At 45.6% G+C, this 18,856-nt stretch overlaps 1 protein-coding gene across 2 annotated transcripts in view; it reads left to right on the forward strand.

Moving 5' to 3' along the window:
* The first annotated feature begins 1,113 nt into the window (after window positions 1-1,113).
* LOC120919183 (microsomal glutathione S-transferase 2-like) overlaps window positions 1,114-18,856 on the forward strand; it is a 44,674-nt gene continuing 26,931 nt past the window's right edge. Inside the window, exons 1-2 of one of the 2 annotated variants that reach the window (XM_040331219.1) lie at window positions 1,114-1,273; window positions 17,159-17,258. In XM_040331219.1, coding sequence (XP_040187153.1) covers window positions 1,162-1,273; window positions 17,159-17,258 — 212 coding nt within the window. In that variant the 5' untranslated portion in view covers window positions 1,114-1,161. The remainder of the gene's footprint in view (window positions 1,274-17,158; window positions 17,259-18,856) is intronic. The other variant, XM_040331226.1, reaches the window with a different exon arrangement.

The raw sequence follows: 18,856 nt of genomic DNA on the forward strand, positions 1-18,856 counted from the left end.
GGCCTTTCCAGCGCTGAGAATGAGCACACCAGCTCTAGCCGGTGTCTCGGGTCCTGATTGGATAGATTGATAGCAGCGCAGACATTGGCTCCCGCTGCTGTCAATCAAATCCAATGAAGCGGGAGTCGGGGGCGGGGCCAAGTCCTGCTGTCCGTGTTAATAGACGCAACAGCAGGACACGGAAGGGCACCCGCACGGGTGCCTCGAGGGAGAGCGGCTCTCCGACGGGTGCACTCGAGAAGAGGGGGAGCCAGGAGCTCTGCTGAGGGACCCCAGAAGAGGAGGATCGGGGCCACTCTGTGCAAAACCAACTGCACAGAGGAGGTAAGGCTGACATATTTGTTATATATATATATATAGATATATATATAGAGATCTCTCTCTCTCTCTCTCTCTCTCTCTCTCTCTATATATATATATATATATATATATATATATATATATAGATATAGATATAGATATATATTTTATTTTTTAAACAAAGATTTAGTTATCCTTTAATAAAATTATATTTGATATCTTTGTCATAGTTGTGCGTTTCCAAAAGTCTCTTCCATAAACCTCCTTTCTGTATCTACTTACCGGGATGTGGCACCATCATGGCTACCAAACTGGGCATGCAGATCAGAATTTTTGAAGCATAATGCTAATTTCTTTTTTCCTGCTTACCGTTCTACCAAAAGCACGGGCACATTTAGAAAGCAGTGAATGTGACTTTCAACAGTCATTGGTAGCGAATCAATCGCTGTCATTTAAAATACATGCGACTGTGAAAATTCACCCGCAGTAAATATTTGGTGAACGTCAGATTCACTGCTTCATAAATTCGCCCCAAAGTTGAACGGTCTTCTATAACCCAATAAAAGAGTGATCATTTCAATTTAAATGTCTTGCATATATTTATTCCCTCTTTGGCAAACTACTCTTCTAGCTCGTGCTTTTCGATGTACGGTGTAATACAAAAACATCATCAATGTACATTTAAAATGTTTTCTTTTTTATAGCATCAATCTTTAGTGCAAAGAGCAAGCTACGTAATTTGTCAGCAGCGCAATAGTTAATGTGTAGCATACACGGATGAGGTAGGCGTGCTCTAGTGTGTAGTTCTAGCTGTGAGGCTGATCTCTCCTTTACTCTCTTTCGCTCTCTCATACTAGCAACATGGCTGCTGACATTGTGCTGCTTGCTGCTGTTTCTCTGCTGTCTGCCTGCCAGCTAGGTAAGATCTGTACTCTGTTGGGCCAATGGCCAATGACCATGATGTGTGCCAGAGGTAAGGTTCCTATCTACGTCTCTAGATGATCAAGGAAAAGTTTTCTGCACAATTGAATGTGTTGGGACCTTGTATGCTTCTGTCTACATTCTAGCGGCAGTAATGCTCTGGACCAGATGTTGTGATGACAGAAGCAACCTTGAAGCTATCAGATGTTTCTGATTATTACCTGTTTGGAAAGGTCACCATATTGGGCGCTAAGATCCTTTTGATCCCAGCGATGAAAGGCATTCTTCGGGCGATATGCAGTAAGGCCTTGCCTTGATCGTGAGCCATTTTCAAAGAAAAGGTTTGCCCAAAAAATAAAAATATTAGTGCAAGGACGCATAAGAGAGGAAATATACCTCTAGGTTGTGCCCTTCTTTGTACTATGGGGAAAGACGGGCACATCATGTCATACCCTTATTGTGTATTCCCCAATAGGATGCCTTCCGATATGATCACCTTATGCAAATATATTTACATTGTTTAGGAAAAATTAGTACACTTGCATTCATGCTAATATATATTTGCTATAGTTCTATTGTTAAATAACCAACTTTAAAGCTACTTTAGCTTCTTTGGGCCAGATTCACAGCAGAGATACGACGGAGTATCTCAGATACTCCGTCGTATCTCTCAGAGTATCTATGCGACTGATTCATAGAATCAGTTACGCATAGATAGCCCTTAGATCCGACAGGTGTAATTGTTTTACACTGTCGGATCTTCGGATGCAATACCACAGCCGCCGCTGGGTGGAGTTTGCGTCGTATTCCAGTGCCGGGTATGCAAATGAGGTTTTACGGCGATCGACGACGGTTTTTCGCGTTCGGTACGTCGTCGCTAGTTTAGTTTCCCGTCGCAATTTTAGTCGTCGTTTTACCTGCCCTAACTTTACACAGCCCACGTATGTGCTGTGTAAAGTATGGCCGTCGTTCCCGCGTCGAAATTTCAAAATTTTTTTTTTTTGCGTAAGACGTCTGGGAATACGAAAGTACGCTACGCACGCCCCCGCTCGAAAAAATGACGTCACTTCGCGCAAAGCACGGCGGGAATTTCAAAACGGAGCATGCGCAGTAGGTCCGGCGCGGGAGCGCGCCTAATTTAAATGGAACACGCCCCTTTGAATTACGCGGGCTTACGCCGGAGGCCGCCAGCGTAAGTTTTCATGCAAGTGCTTGGTGAATCAGGCACTTGCGATGAAAACTTGCGGCGGCTTAACGTATCTACGATACGTTACGCCGCCGCAGTTCTATGTGAATCTGGCCCTTTATTCTTATCGGAAGCAAAGGTTTATTTTCCAACAGTTTGTTTAACATAGATTTAACCAGTGTTTTTTTTTTCTTTTTTACAATAATACAGGTATATTATGTATGTTACAGTGCAGTTTTCAATAATGCGATAACTCAGGCCTACAGCTATATTTGCAGTTGAAATCCACGTATGTAAACTGCTTAAAGCGGGAGTTCACCCATAAGAAAAAAAATTCAAAAAATCCCCTTAGATGGATGCTCGTTCGGTCTAGGAGAATCGGCTAGTTGTGTTAAAATATGAGCTGTACTTACCCGTTTTCGAGATGCATCTTCTCCGCCGCTTCCGGGTATGGGCTGCGGGAGTGGGCGTTCCTTCTTGATTGACAGTCTTCCGAGAGGCTTCCGACGGTCGCATCCATCGCGTCACTAGTAGCCGAAAGAAGCCGAACGTCGGTGCGGCTCTATACTGCGCCTGCGCACCGACGTTCGGCTTCTTTCGGAAAATCGTGACGCGTTGGATGCGACCGTCGGAAGCCTCTCGGAAGACTGTCAATCAAGAAGGAACGCATTAATCTAAGGGGAAAAAGTGTAATTTAGGGGTGAACCTCCGCTTTAAGTTATTATGAGATTTGTAATTCTAGTCTTGTGATTTACATATCTCTGCCACACTGCACAGCCAGGAAAAGCACTTTCTAATTTCCTGGTTCAGGGTTACAGCTTCTTGATTGGGCAGAAGTGACACCTCTGATTTGGGGTGAAGTGAGCAGGCTGGAAGCAGAGAGGTGTCACCGGAAGCTGCAAAGATAAACCAGGAAATAGGGTTGTCACCTTTCTGGCTGTGCAGTGTGGTGTGTAAAGCCTCGTACACACGATAGGTTAACCAGAGGAGAACGGTCTGAAGGACCGTTGTCATAGGTTAACCGATGAAGCTGACTGATGGTCCGTCACGCCTACACACCATCGGTTAAATAACCGATCGTGTCAGAACGCGGTGACGTAAAACACAACGACGTGCTGAAAAAAACGAAGTTCAATGCTTCCAAGCATGCGTCGACTTGATTCTGAGCATGCGTGGATTTTTAACCGATGGTTGTGCGTACTAACGATCGGTTTTGACCTATCAGTTAGCAATCCATCGGTTAAATTTTAAAGCAAGTTGGCTTTTTTTTTAACCGAAGGTTAAATAACCTATGGGGCCCACACACGATCGGTTTTGACCGATGAAAACGGTCCTTCAGACCGTTGTCCTCTGGTTAACCTATCGTGTGTACGAGGCTTTAGATGTGTTGATCACTAGAGTACTCAAATTGGATACAGTGTATGTCAAATGGTTTCAGATGGTCAGCTGTAAATTTAGTGGTTAGCCTGGAGTTCTACCTTAAGCATTATCTGCAATGATTGCATTCATACATTAGAAATACAAAAATATACTTTCATTCAATGTTTCAGAATTTCCCATTGGCCTGTTTTTATTTTTTGGGTTGTTATTGTAGTTTTTGTAGTTTTGTTGCAATAACCGAGGAGAGTCATGCAATGAAAAACAAATCTCGTTTGGTTGTTTCCATGAAAAAGGCCAGGTACTTTTTATATTGCACTCATTAGCCTAGTATGCAAAACCATCGGTTAAAAACCCACGCATGCTCAGAATCAAGTCGACGTATGCTTGGAAGCATTGAACTTCAGACCGTTGTCCTCTGGTTAACCTATCGTGTGTACGAGGCTTTTGGGGAGAGGGTAAGAGCATACCTTAAAGCGGTAGTTCCCCCTCCAAAAATGTTTTACCCTTAGATTGATGCTCATTTTGTCTAGGGGAATCGGCTAGTTGTTTTAAAATCGACGCTGTACTTACCGTTGTAGAGAGCGATCTTCTCCGCCGCTTCCGGGTATGGGTCTTCGGGTATGGGCGTTCCTTTTTGATTGACAGTCTTCCGACAGGCTTCCGACGGTCGCATCTATCGCCTCACGATTTTCCGAAAGTAGCCGAACGTCGGTGCGCAGGCGCCGTATAGAGCCGCGCCGACGTTCGGCTTCTTTCGGCTACTCGTGGCACGATAGATGCGACCGTCAGAAGCCTGTCGGAAGACTGTCAATCAAGAAGGAACGCCCAGTCCCGAAGACCATACACGGAAACGGCGGAGAAGATCGCTCTCTACAACGGTAAGTACAGCGTCAATTTTAAAACAACTAGCCGATTCCCCTAGACAAAATGAGCATCAATCTAAGGGTAAAAATGATTGGAGGGGGAACTACCGCTTTAAGGGGATACATTTTAAGGGGTGGTTAATTATTGCAGGTTCATTTTAGAGCTTAGGTTACATTTTAATGCTAAAGACAAAGAATAGCCAAAGCATTTTTGTCTGTACTTCTATGGATCACAGGAGTGCAGTTTGTTCTGAAATCCTGTGACTCATTTTAAGCTGATGTCACAGAGCCAGTCCAGGTTCTGAAAAGATTCCATATGGTTGGGATCCATCCAGATGCCTTCTGCCCCCTTCACAGCCTAGTGCTCCAATGAGCACTGAAGAGGCAGAGCAGAAAGCTGGTAACTGACAGCCTGAAGATTAAGAGCTGAGCGATCAGCAGTGTTTGATCGCTCAGTTTCCAGTCTTAGAGCCGGCAGAACGATGCTACATCCAGCTAGTTGACTATATATATATATATATATATATATATATATATATATATATATTATAGATTTTTTTTTCTTTTTAGTAGAACCCATGCTTCTCTTTTAAGGAATAGGCTCAGAGTTACCCTTAGTTCACTGGTGAGTGTATTTATTTATTTTTTACAATTTTTTTTACATTTTTTTTTACATATTTTTATTTTTTTAGGGGGGGGGGGGTGGATTGTCAGTGTGTTTTTTTTTGATTATTTACATTTTATTTTTATTTATTTTAAAAAAAAATATTTATTGCAATTTTTTTTTTTTAATCAGCCCTGTTGGGGGTCTTTGGAGAGATATCAGGGGTCTTAACAGAACTCTGACATCTCCCCTTTAAGACAGAGAAAGGGACTAAGGACACCGATTCCCCAGTCTCTTTCTCTGCAGCCTCAGCTGAAATGAATGGAGGGAAGCTCCTCTCCATTCATAAACTGAAAAGGTAGGAGCCGGGCTCCTACCTCTGCTCTCCATCCTGACAGACTGAGGGGGGAGAGAGCACAGCACGGAACACGGGGGAAGAGCACAGCACTGAACACGGGGGGGGGGGGGGAAGAGCACAGCACGGAACACGGGGAAAAGAGCACAGCACAGAAAAACGGGGGAAAGAGCACAACACGGAACACGGGGGAAAGAGCACAGCACGGAACAAGGGGGAAAGAGCACAACACGGAACACGGGGGAAAGAGCACAGCACGGAACACGGGGGAAAGAGCACAACACGGAACACGGGGGAAAGAGCACAGCACGGAACAAGGGGGAAAGAGCACAACACGGAACACGGGGGAAAGAGCACAGCACGGAACACGGGGGAAAGAGCACAACACGGAACACGGGGGAAAGAGCACAGCACGGAACAAGGGGGAAAGAGCACAACACGGAACACGGGGGAAAGAGCACAGCACGGAACACGGGGGAAAGAGCACAACACGGAACACGGGGGAAAGAGCACAACACGGAACACGGGGGAAAGAGCACAGCACGGAACACGGGGGAAAGAGCACAGCACGGAACACGGGGGAAAGAGCACAGCACGGAACACGGGGGAAAGAGCACAGCACGGAACACGGGGGAAAGAGCACAGCACGGAACACGGGGGAAAGAGCACAGCACAGAACACGGGGGAAAGAGCACAGCACGGAACACGGGGGAAAGAGCACAGCACGGAACACGGGGGAAAGAGCACAGCACGGAACACGGGGGAAAGAGCACAGCACGGAACACGGGGGAAAGACAACACAGCACGGGGGAAAGATAGCACGGAGAAGACTTGCAACTCCCCTGCCTGCCCAGGTATCGGCTGAGGCATTGGAGCATTTCCCCCGAGTACAAGTACTCGGGGAAATGCTTGGTATCGGTCCCGATACCGATACTAGTATCGGTATCGGGACATCCCTACTTTAAAGTATATCCAAAGACAAAACTGTTTTTTTGGATCATTATTAGGAGAAGATCAAAACCACTATAAGGTGTTTTTTTTGCCATCTGTGTCCCTTCACTTCCTGTCCTGTAGACTAAATGGGTAGAGAGAGGATATTGGAAACGCTCTCTTTGCTGGTTGTCACAGGAGAAGGTGTCCATATTAGATTTATCCTCTATTGCTGTTCTGGTGGCAACTCAAATTTTTGCATTTGCCTTCATTTTCATTCCTGGTTATCAAGACAATTAGAGAGTAATGCCGCGTACACACGATCATTTTTTAGCATGAAAAAAACGTTGTTTTTAAAAAACGTAATTTAAAATAACCATGCACATTTTTTTCGAACATGCTGCATTTTTTAACGTCGTTTTTCGGGTTGTAAAAAGGATCGTGTGTGGGCTAAAACGACGTTAAAAACCTGCGCATGCTCAGAGGCAAGTTATGAGACGGGAGTGCTCGTTCTGGTAAAACTAGTGTTCATAATGGAGTAAGCACATTCATCACGCTGCGACAGACAGAAAAGCGCGAATCTTCTTTTACTAACACGGAATCAGCTAAAGCAGCCCAAAGGCGAATGGAACTTCCCCTTTAAAGTGCCATTTTTTAAAAACGATGGTGTCTGGGCAACGTCGTTTTAATGATGAAGTTGGGAAAACGTTGTTTTTTAGACATGCTGAAAAACAACGTTTTCTTTCATGCTGAAAAATGATCGTGTGTACGCGGCATAACTCTCTCTAATGGAGGGGAGACAGACAGTAATATAAGATCAACAGTGGCCCTAAATTCTTACCTCCCTATCTAAATATATGTATATATATTAAAAAAATACCTTTAGTTATTCTTGAATCTTTCAGTTACAATTATCTAGTGTTTTTAGTTTGTAAAACACTTGAAAGCTACAACTATCCACAGAACTCATCTGAGCCCTCAACTAGCACTCCCGGTCAGTGGCGGAATTTTCATAGTCGCAACAGTCGCAGCTGCGACCGGGCCCTGTAAGTCCGGGGGGGCCCACCTGACTGTCACACTGTTTATTGGCTGATGCGGTGCGCACTGCATGCCGTTCGTTCAGCCGCGAGCCTGAGAAAAACAATGCAGAGGCTGAGGCAGCGTCTCACACTGACTGAGATTGTGGACCGTCCCCGCCCCCGCCTCCGCCTATCCAGAGACACAGACAGATGTAGGGAGGCGGGGCGGACTCTGCAGCAGCGTGCGCGCGTGTACCCACCCGGTGTCCCAGGCATGAGGCAAGGCATCCTGGCGGGAGAAGGCACAGCACAGCCGCACAGTGAAGGGGACAGAGTGACCCAGGGCAGGCCACAGAACAGAAAGTGGGGGATAACTGACGGTAAGTGAATCAAAAGTGACAGTCAGAGATCACTCAGCTCAGCAATTGATACCATCCTCCTCCACCACCTGGCTGTGCCTCTTACTGATCCCATCCCCCCACCACTGATCTCATCCCTATCCCCCCATTACTTCTACAACAGAGGTGATAGGATAGGGGGATAGGGATGAGATCAGTGGTGGGGGATGGGGTCAGTAAGAGGCACATGTGGTGGTGGGAGAGGATGGCACGGCCACCGCAGCCACCCCCCCTCAAATAGCACCGCAGCCACCCCCCCTCAAGTAGCACCGCAGCCACCCCCCTCAAGTAGCACTGCAGCCACCCCCCCTCAAGTACCACTGCTGCCACCCCCCTCAAGTACCACTGCTGCCAACCCCCTCAAGTACCACTGCTGCCACCCCCCTCAAGTACCACTGCTGCCACCCCCCTCAAGTACCACCGCTGCCACCCCCCTCAAGTACCACCGCTGCCACCCCCCCATCAAGTACCACCACTGGTACTTGAGGGGGGTGGCTGCAGTGGTACTTGAGGGGGTGGTAGCGGTGATACGTGCTAGCGGTGATACTTGAGGGAGTTGGCAGTGGTGGTACTTGAGGGGGGTTGGCAGTGGTGGTGCCATCCTATCCCACCACCACCTGTGCCTCTAACTGATCCCATCCCCCCACCACTGATCTTATCCCTATCCCCCTATTACTTCTACAACAGAGGTGATAGGGGCGATAGGAATGAGATCAGTGGTGGGGGGATGGGATCCCTAAAAGGCACGGGTGGTGGTGGGAGAGGATGGCACCAACACTGCTGCCGCAGCCAAGTACCGCTGGTACTTGAGGGGGGGTGGAAGCGGTGATACTTGAGGGAGGTGGCAGCGGTGGTACTTGAGGAGGGGTGGCTGTGGTGGCAGTGGAGGTTCCATCCTCTCCCACCACCACCCGTGCCTCTTACTGATCTCATCCCACCACTGATCTCATCCCTATCCCCCTATTACTTCTACAACAGAGGTAGGGATGAGATCAGTGGTGGGGGGATGGGATTAGTAAGAGGCACAGGTGGTGGTGGGAGAGGATGGCACCATCACTGTCGCCGCAGAGCCCCCCCCCCTCAAGTGAAATCAGAAACAGAGTTGTACAGTGTGAAAAAATTAAGTATCAAAATCAGGCTTTTGGGGGGGGGGGTCCTTCATGATTTCTTTCCGCGGATAAATCCTCTCGAGGATTTCAGCAGATTTTAAAGCGATGCAGTGTACTCACCATCGCATTGAAATCCGCGCCGAAATCCTCTGGCGATGACGTGTCGCGCCGTCGCCGCGATTATGACGCGGCGACGTGCGCGACGCTGTCATATAAGGAATTCCACGCATGCGTCGAATCATTACGACGCATGCGGGGGATCCCTTCGGACGGATGGATCCGGTGAGTCTATACAGACCAGCGGATCCATCCGTTGGGATGGATTCCAGCAGATGGATTTGTTTGGCATGTCAGCAAATATTCGATCTGCTGGAATCCATCCCAGGGGAGATATATCCGCGGAAACAGATCCGCTGGAGTGTACACACCATAGGATCTATCCGCTGAAACCCATTTGCTGGGATTTTTCAGCGGATGGATTCTATCGTGTGTACGGGGCCTTAAGCTTGAGGGAACATATCCTTCTTTATATATAGTAATAGAGAACGTGCTCACCTGTTATCTAAGTTTTGGTGCTTGTGTAGGTGCACCGTGCAATGCATAAACTCATTTGTAATACAGTGGGCCAGATTCACAAAGAGATACGACGGTGTATCTCCTGATACACCGTCATATCTCTGAGTTAGGCCCGTCGTATCTATGCGACTGATTCATAGAATCAGTTACGCATAGATCTGCCTAAGATCCGACAGGTGTAATTGTGTTACACCGTCGGATCTTAACTGCAATTTAAAAATATGTAAATCAGCAAGATACGCCAATTCACGAACGTACGCGGGCCCGACGCAGTGTTGTTACGACGTTTACGTAGCGGTTTTCCCGGCGTATACTTACCCCTGCTTCTATGAGGCGCAGCCAATGTTAAGTATAGCCATTGTTCCCGCGTCGAATTTGTTTTTTTTAACGTCGTTTGCGTACGCCGATTCTCGAACCCGCTCGTCGCAAGTTACGCTCACGCCGAAACCACTGACGTGGAGCAATGCACGCCGGGAGAAATCGCGGACGGCGCATGCGCATTTAAATCGGCGCGGGGACGCGCTTGATTTAAATAGTACACTCCCCCTAGCCGCGGAATTTGAATTCCGCCGGGGGATTTACGATCCGCCGCCGCAAGTTTGGAGGTAAGTGTTTTGTGAATTACCCACTTGCCTCTCAAACTTGCGGCAGCGGATCTTAAATCACATAGATCACGCGGATCTAAAGATCCGCTGATCTATGTGAATCTAGCCCATCAAGTTAATCCTCAAGTCCTGCCAGTAGTTTGTGGATCCCAAACGCGTAAGTAAACTGTATGGTGGGGATGTTAATTCCTCCACCTCTGCACTTGGAAAAAACGTCACAAAACATTAACTGATGGAGGACCTTGGGGCAGGTTTGGAAAGCACCGGTTACACACTCTGCTGTGCACAAAATATCTCCAAGTGGATTTACTCCCACAATCTCCTATAATCATAAAAACCACATAGAAGGAACAGAAAACATGGTCATGAGATGATCTAATTCCTTAGGGATTGAACAAAGGGTGGGGTTATTTTGCCATTGGTGTCCCACAGCTGTAATGCTTTCCACAGCCACACCTAAATCTAGAAAAGACCCCAGGGTGGAAAATCCATGCTGGAAAAGCAATACTAATCATAAACAGATTGCACATGTATTCATTTTTAACTGATCAAGAACAGCTGTAGATTTGTTACTATATCCTATATCTTGAGAATCGGTAGATAGCAGACTTTTCACTTCTACAGGTTCCTCAAAGGGGTGCTGGTTCCTGGGCTCTAATAGACCCCTAGGGCCAGATTCAGGTAGACTTACGACGGGCGTATCAGTAGATACGCCGTCGTAAGTCCGAATCCGCGCCGTCGCAACTTTAAGCGTATTCTCAAACTGAGATACGCTTAAATGTTGCTAAGATACGGCCGGCGTAAGTCTCCTACGCCGTCGTATCTTAACTGCATATTTACGCTGGCCGCTAGGGGCGTGCACGCTGATTTACGCCTAGAATATGTAAATCAGCTAGATACGCCTATTCACGAATGTACGCCCGGGCCGTCGCAGTAAAGATACGCCGTTTATGTAAGGGGTTTTCAGGCATAAAGATAAACCAACAAAAAGATGGCGCAGCCAATGTTAAGTATGGACGTCGGAACCGTGTTGAATTTTTCAAATTTAATGGGATACGTCCACGGACGGCGCATACGCCGTTCGATCGAAACGTCATTTACGTGGGGTCACACTTAATATACATAAAACACGCCCACAGCTTCAACATTTGAATTAGGCGGGCTTACGCCGGCCCTAATACGCTACGCCACCGTAAGTTCGGTGGCAAAATCTTTGAGAATACCATACTCGCCTCTCAAAGTTACGGCGGCGTAGCGTATAGGAGATACGCTACGCCCGCCTAAAGGTATGTGAATCTAGCCCTTAATGTCTCCATTAGGAGTACCTGTCACCTGCCCATGCTATCAAATAGGGGTCCTGTTAGCCCGTTTGTGAAAAGACAGAAAGTTAAAAAAGTGTAAAAATAAAATTACATAAAATAAATAAAAATGAATTAAAAATGTTGCACAAACCCCATATAAAAGGTGCAGCGTATGGTGAGCACATGTATGTAAATATGAATTGCGCCACACATGTGAGGTATCATCGTAAACATCAGAGTAAGATCAATAGGGTTATAGTTAAGGGTTAACTCTAAACTGATGACCTGTTAAGCCTCGTACACACGATCAGTCCATCCAATAAGAACAGTCTGAAGGACCGCTCTCATCGGTTAACCGAAGAAGCTGACTGATGGTCCGTCGCGCCTACACACCATCGGTTAAAAAAACGATCGTGTCAGAACGCGGTGACGTAAAACACAACGACGTGCTGAAAAAAATGAAGTTCAATGCTTCCAAGCATGCGTCGACTTGATTCTGAGCATGCCTGGATTTTTAACCAATGGTTGTGCCTACTAACGATGGGTTTTGACCTATCGGTTTGGAATCCATAGGTTAAATTTAAAGCAAGTTGGCTTTTTTTTTTTTAACCTATGGATAAATAACCTATGGGGCCCACACACGATCGGTTTTGACCGATAAAAACGGTCCACCAGACCGTTGTCCTCTGGTTAACCTATCGTGTGTACGAGGCCTAAAGGCTTTTAAAATGAGGCCTATAGAGAACTTTGGTACCAAAGTTTTTTTGCAATTCCATGAGCGCGTGCAATTTAAAGAGTCGAAATGTTTGGTATCTATTTACTCAACACAACAATGCCATCTTTTAGATTATACCACAAACTGGGTATAATATTGTGTTAGTTTGCACAAAAATAATTTTTAGTGTATTCTTCATAGAAATATTTGATTTGATAAATAACTCTGCAAATATCGTGCAACATAAAAAATTGCAACTACCGCCATTTTATTCTCCAGAGTCTCTGCTTTCAGGAAATATATACTTGGGGGTGGTTTACAGTAATTTCCACCAACAAAAATGCAAGTTTTAACATGTGTACAAAAATGAAAAAATTGCCCAGTAGGCAAGTGGTTAAAGTGATTGTATGGGTTTAAAAAAAAATAGCAAACATGTTATACTTACCTGCTCTGTGCAAAGGTTTTGCACACAGCAGCCCAGATCCTCCTCTTCTGAGGTGCCCCGGTGGCACTCCTGGCCCCTCCTCTACATCAGGTGCCCCCACGGAGAGCCGCTTTCCATGGGGGCACGCGTGTGGGTGTGCTCACGAGTCCTGCTGCTGCGTTCATTGACACAAACAGTAGGACTGCATCATAGAATGCATCAAGGTGAAAAACCTTGAGGGCCAGATCCACAGACGAAGTACGCCGGCGTATCTACTGATACGCCGGTGTACTTTCAAATTTCCTGCGCATATCGTTGTTTTGAATCCTCAAAACAAGATACGATGGCTTCTGGGTTAGATCCGACAGGTGTACGTCTTCGTACGCCTTCGGATCTAAGATGCAATACTTCGGCGTCCGCTGGGTGGCGTTTTCCACGTAGGGTATGCAAATTAGCGATTTACGACGATCCACGAACGTACGCGCGGCCGTCACATTTTCTAACGTCGTCTGTAGTTGGCTTTTTCCGGCATATAGTTAAAGCTGGTATTTTGCGGCGTATAGATAGAATTGCCATGTTAAGTATGGCCGTCGTTCCCACGTCGAAATTTGAATTTTTTTTATTTTTTGCGTAAGTCGTCCGTGAATAGGGATGGACGTAACTCACGTCTAAGTTCAAAATATTACGTTGTTGCGACGTCATTTCACGTAAAGCACGGCGGGAAATTTCTGGACGATGCATGCGCAGTTCATTCGACGCGGGGACGCGCTTCATTTAAATGAAACCCGCCCAATTTGAAATCCGCCGTCAGAAATACACTACGCCGCTGTAACTTACGGCGCAAACTCGCTGAGGATTCGAAAATGCGCCAGGTAAGGTACGGCGGCGTAGCGTATCTCTGATACGCTGCGCGGAACTTAATGTATGTGGATCTGGCCCTGAGACTTTACAACCCCTTTAAGGATAAGTTCACCTTTTGTGACATATTTAGAATGTAACATTTAATATGTTACTGTAGCACCGGCCCCCGAATCTCCCCGATCCTCTGTTCCTATTACAATTAAAAAAAAAACGTGGCTTTGTGGGGCTCCGCCTGCCCTTTCATGTCATTCATTCAAAGAATTCTGCGAATGTGAAAACTACAAGTACCTACACCCTTTGTGCAAGGCATGCCCATTCTTACTTGAATATTGATGTGCTTTGCGTATTTATTCCAGATCTGAGCAACAATTCAGTGTGAATGTAGCAAACCCCTGGGCAAGGTCCCCTCACCAAATCTTGTACACAGTCAGCGGTCCTCCCCTGAGCAATCGATCGATCTTAAATGCATGTGTGTCACAGTGGCATTCAGTCTTTGAGCTGTTGCAGGGTGTCCTTCTTTAGCATAGACAGTCTGTTCCTCTGGGCTGGAGCTGCATGAACAATCTGTTCCTCTGGACTGGAGCTGCATGAACAATCAGTTGCTCTAGGCTGGAGTTTTAGGCTGTGTGCCCCTTGGCAGGCCGCGATTCCACACACACATAGAGTGAAGGAGATGCTCTCCTGATGGGGTGCAGACAAAAAGATTTTTTGGCCTAGTTCCTCTGGCTTTTTATCTCCTCCCCCACAGTCCTTTGCTGCTGTCTGATGATTGGCTCAGGCTCTTCCAATAGGGAGTTTACAGACAACCTCCACTAAGGAGTCTACAAACAAGCAGTTCTGAGTGTCTGTGTGTGAAGAGAGAAGGGGGGGAGGGGTGAAAAAGCCCACGTCGCTGCAGCAGACAGCTGTCCCCTAATAGATTAGATCAGTCTGGAGAAGTACCTGCTACATGAAACTTTGTAAAACTGTATTACAGGAAGCCCAGCTGTGCAGGAGCTTCCTGTAATAAAAATGAGCCACTACTACTCTCCGTAATCTGATAACTGTCAGACGATTATCATTATTTTACAGGATTTATATAGCTTCAACAGTTTACCCAGTGCTTTACAATGTTGAGGGGGGACAGTACAATTACAATACAGAATGAATAAGAGGGCCCTGCTTATGGAGCTTACAATCTAAAGCAAAGGGGATGTGGTACAAAAGGTAATAACTGCAGGAGATGATCTGATGGAGGTGACTCGGGTACAGTTCTTAGGTGGAGGTGGGGTAGAATTCCCTGAATAAGTGAGTTTTTAGACATCGCCTAAAGGCAGACAGGGTAGGGGCTGACCAGACATACTGGGGCAGGGAGTACTAGAAGATGAGAGAGGCTCTGAAGAAGTCCTGGAGGCGAGCATGGGAGGAGGTAACAAGGGAGCTAGAGAGCAAGAGGTCCTGGGAGGAGCGGAGAGTACGATTTGGGCAATATCTGCGATGTTGTGGATGGCCTTGTATGTTGTGGTTAGCATTTTGAATTTTATACGTTGCGGTAAGAGAAGTCAGTAAAGTCGGATTTGGGATGAGGGTTTACAATACTTTTAATGCAGGGAATGCATTAAAAGTGTCCTGGCTTTGGAACCACTTAAAGCGGTACAGCATACTAGCATCAGCTATAGTATGTTTTTTTTTTTTTTCGCTGTATTTACCGTTTAATCCTTTAGTTTAATTTCAGACTCCGGCGGGGAAATAGGCGTTCCTATGAAGAGGGGAACATGATTGACGTCCGGCTATGGCGCGTCACGCGTTCCGAAAATAGCTGAAATAGGACTCAGATATATACGGCGCCTGCGCAGTCAGCTCCTAGTCTGTGCGCAGGCGCCGTATAGCGCTGTGAAGAGCCGAGTCCTACTCCGGCTATTTTCGGAACGCGTGACGCACCATAGCCGGACGTCAATCATGTTCCCCTCTTCATAGGAACGCCTACTCCCCGCGGGGGTCTGAAACGAAACTAAAGGATTAAACGGTAAATACAGCGAAAAAAATAAAAACATACTATAGCTGACGCTAGTATGCTGTATGGGATGGTTCATAGATGTTTTTTAGGGTGAACCTCCGCTTTAAGCATCACATTATACAAGATAGAACAAACTTAAAAAAAAAAAAAAATAACCCTTTACTAAATAATGTAAGAAACATAGATATTTATTAAGTAATAATGTGAAGTTAAAGCATAACCAAAGGCAAAACTTTTAATTTTTAATTTTGGATAGAGTGGAGAGAGATAGTTACCCATCAGGTTTTTTATTGCTATGTCCCCGTTTGAGAGATTCATCTTCTCTATTTGTCCTGTTTACTGTTATCACCAGAAGTGAAAGTAAAAAAAAAAAAAATCCCCAATTTTGGTTTGTCCTTAGAAAATAAATCTTCCAATGGGGGCACTAGTTTTGGTGAAAACCAGGATTCCATCACTTTGTAGGGATTTCCTTTCACTTCCTGTTTTGGCTATGGGACAGAAAGTGAAGGGAAAATTCCACAATGAGACTCAGATGGTAAAAAAAAAAAAAATTATAGAGGTTAACCACTTCAGCCTCGGAAGAATTGGCTGCCCAATGACCGGGCCATTTTTTGCAATTTGGCCCTGTGTTGCTTTAACTGACAATTGCGTAGTCGACACTGTACCCAAACAAAATTGACGTCCTTTTTATTCCCACAAACAGAGCTTTTTTTTGGTGGTATTTGATCATCTCTGTTGTGCTATAAACAAAAAAATAGCGCCAAATTTGAAAAAAAAACACAATATTTTGTACTTTTTGCTATAATATCCCCAATTTTTTTCCTCAGTTTAGGCCGATATATATTTGTCTGCATATTTTTGGTAATAAAAATCGCACTAAGCTTATATTAATTATAGCGTCTACAAAATAGGGGATCGTTTTATAACATTTTAATTATTATTTATTTTTCTAGTAATGGCGGCGATTTGCGATTTTTATCGGGACCGCGACATTATGGCAGACACATCGGACACGTTTGACATATTTTTGGGACCATTGGCATTTATACAGCGACCAGTGCTATAAAAATGCACGGATTACTGTAAAAATTTCACTGGCAGGGAAGGGGTTAACACTAGGGGGGCGGTCAAGGGGTTAATTGTCCCTAGTGTGTTTCTAACTGTGGGGGGAGGGGACTGACCTAGAGGAAATTACAGATTGTGGTTCCTAGCTATTAGGAACTCAAGATCTGTCTTTCCTCACAGAACAGAACAGGGATTTGTGTGTTTACACACACACATGTCCCGGTTCTGCCTCTCGTGCCCGCGATCGCTCGCGGCCAGCGGTCATCGCGACCGCCGGTTACTAAAATTGGCACCCCTGCGATGCAGCGGGCGGCACGTGTGCGCCTGCTATCCCGCTTAAAGGGACCGGCGTACAGCTACGACGGTTGGGGGGATTTTGTCGACCTGCTGCCGTATAACGATGGCGGCTGGTCGGAAAGTTGTTAAAAACCCTTCCTATCCAAAAAAAAAAAAAAAAAAAAGTTTTGCCTTTAGTTCTACTTTAAGTTTCAGCTGTACTTTCTGTATGTGTTTGTTGTACACCTGATTGTTTCATGTTGTTTCATTGCAGCGTATTTTGCCAACCTGGTGGGAAAATGTAGAATGAAGCACAAGGTGATACCTCCTGCTGTCAATGGGCCTCCAGAGTTCGAGAGAACCTTCAGAGCACAGTATGTGAATATATTATACACAGATACCAAAGTATATGCTTACCACCCATACAGAATAGTAAAGGTGTGAAAAATTTGGTAACAAAGCATCCAAAGTGGATTCAAATCTGAACCCTGGGAACAAGAAACATTGGGCCAGATTCACAAAAGAGATACGACGGCGTATCTCCTGATACGCCGTCGTATCTCTGTGATCCGCCCGTCCTAACTATACGGCTGATTCATAGAATCAGTTACGCATAGATAGCCCTAAGATCCGACAGGTGTAATTGACTTACACCGTCGGATCTTAGGATGCAATTCTAGGCCGGCCGCTAGGTGGCGAGGCCATTGCCGTAGAATATGCAAATGACTAGTTACGGAGATTCACGAACGTCCGTCGATCTAAATTTACGTTGTTTCCGTCGAGATACGCGTCGTAAAATTAGGGCTACCTCCTAGGTGTTCTAAGCAATGTTAAGTATGGCCGTCGTTCCCGCGTCAAAATTTTTAATTTCACGTTGTTTGCGTAAGTCGTCCGTGAATGGCGCTGGACGCCATTTACGTTAACGCCGAAACCAATGACGTCCTTGCGACGTCATTTAGCGCAATGCACGTCGGGTAATTTACCCGACGGAGCATGCGCAGTACGCTTGCGCGGGAACGCGCCTAATTTAAATGGTGCCCGCCCCATTTGAATTAGGCGGGCTTGCGCCGAGCGGATTTACGTTACACCGCCGCAAGTTTACAGGTAAGAGCTTTGTGAATCAGGCACTTACGCTGTTAACCTGCGGCAGTGTAACGTAAATGGGATACGTTACGCCGCCAAGGAGTAACGTAATTGTACCTGAATCTGGCCCATTGTACCCTTGTAGTGGCCCTTCACACTGCAAGGGTTAAATGCTCTTTTTGTCTAGGGGTGCAGCGAATTAATATATCCCTGGTTCTGGCAGGCTCCCCCGCTGTACTCAAGCTTCAGGTGGAATGTAGGTGGTCCTTCTGCATCATAATGCACAGTGCATAGCTATTAACCCAGCAATGTACATAAGTTGGGTACAGGCTAGTCGGTTTTCTCAGTACATCTGATGGCTTTACCAATGTCGTTTAACAGCCTCAATACTGGCCAAGCCAATTTTCAGCTTTAGCGCTGTCTAACTTTGAATGACAATTGTGCAGTCATGCAACACTGTACCCAAATTCAATTTTTTGTATTTTTTTTTTACACAAATATAGTTTTGTTTTGGTGGTATTTAATCATCACTGTGTTTTTTATTTTTTTTGCTAAATAAACAAACAAAAAAATGTGAATAAAAAGCTTTGTTCTTTATTTCTGTTATTAAATTCTGTATTTATTGGCGTATAACACTCACTTTTTTACCCTGAAAATAGAGGGTAAACTGTGCCTGCGTGTTATACGTAGGGGGCAGTGGAAAGTATTTTTTCCTGAAAATTCCCTCTTAAAGTTAGGGTGCGTGTTATACGCCTGTGCGTGTTATACCCCGATAAATATGGTAATCTTTCTTCATAAGTTTAGGACAAAATGTATTCTGCTACCTTTTTTTGTGAAAATAACCCAAATCAGTGTATATTTTTTAGTCTTTAGGAAAGTTATAAAGTTC

This window comes from Rana temporaria, chromosome 1 (assembly GCF_905171775.1).
Source record: "Rana temporaria chromosome 1, aRanTem1.1, whole genome shotgun sequence".
Classification (NCBI taxonomy): domain Eukaryota; kingdom Metazoa; phylum Chordata; class Amphibia; order Anura; family Ranidae; genus Rana; species Rana temporaria.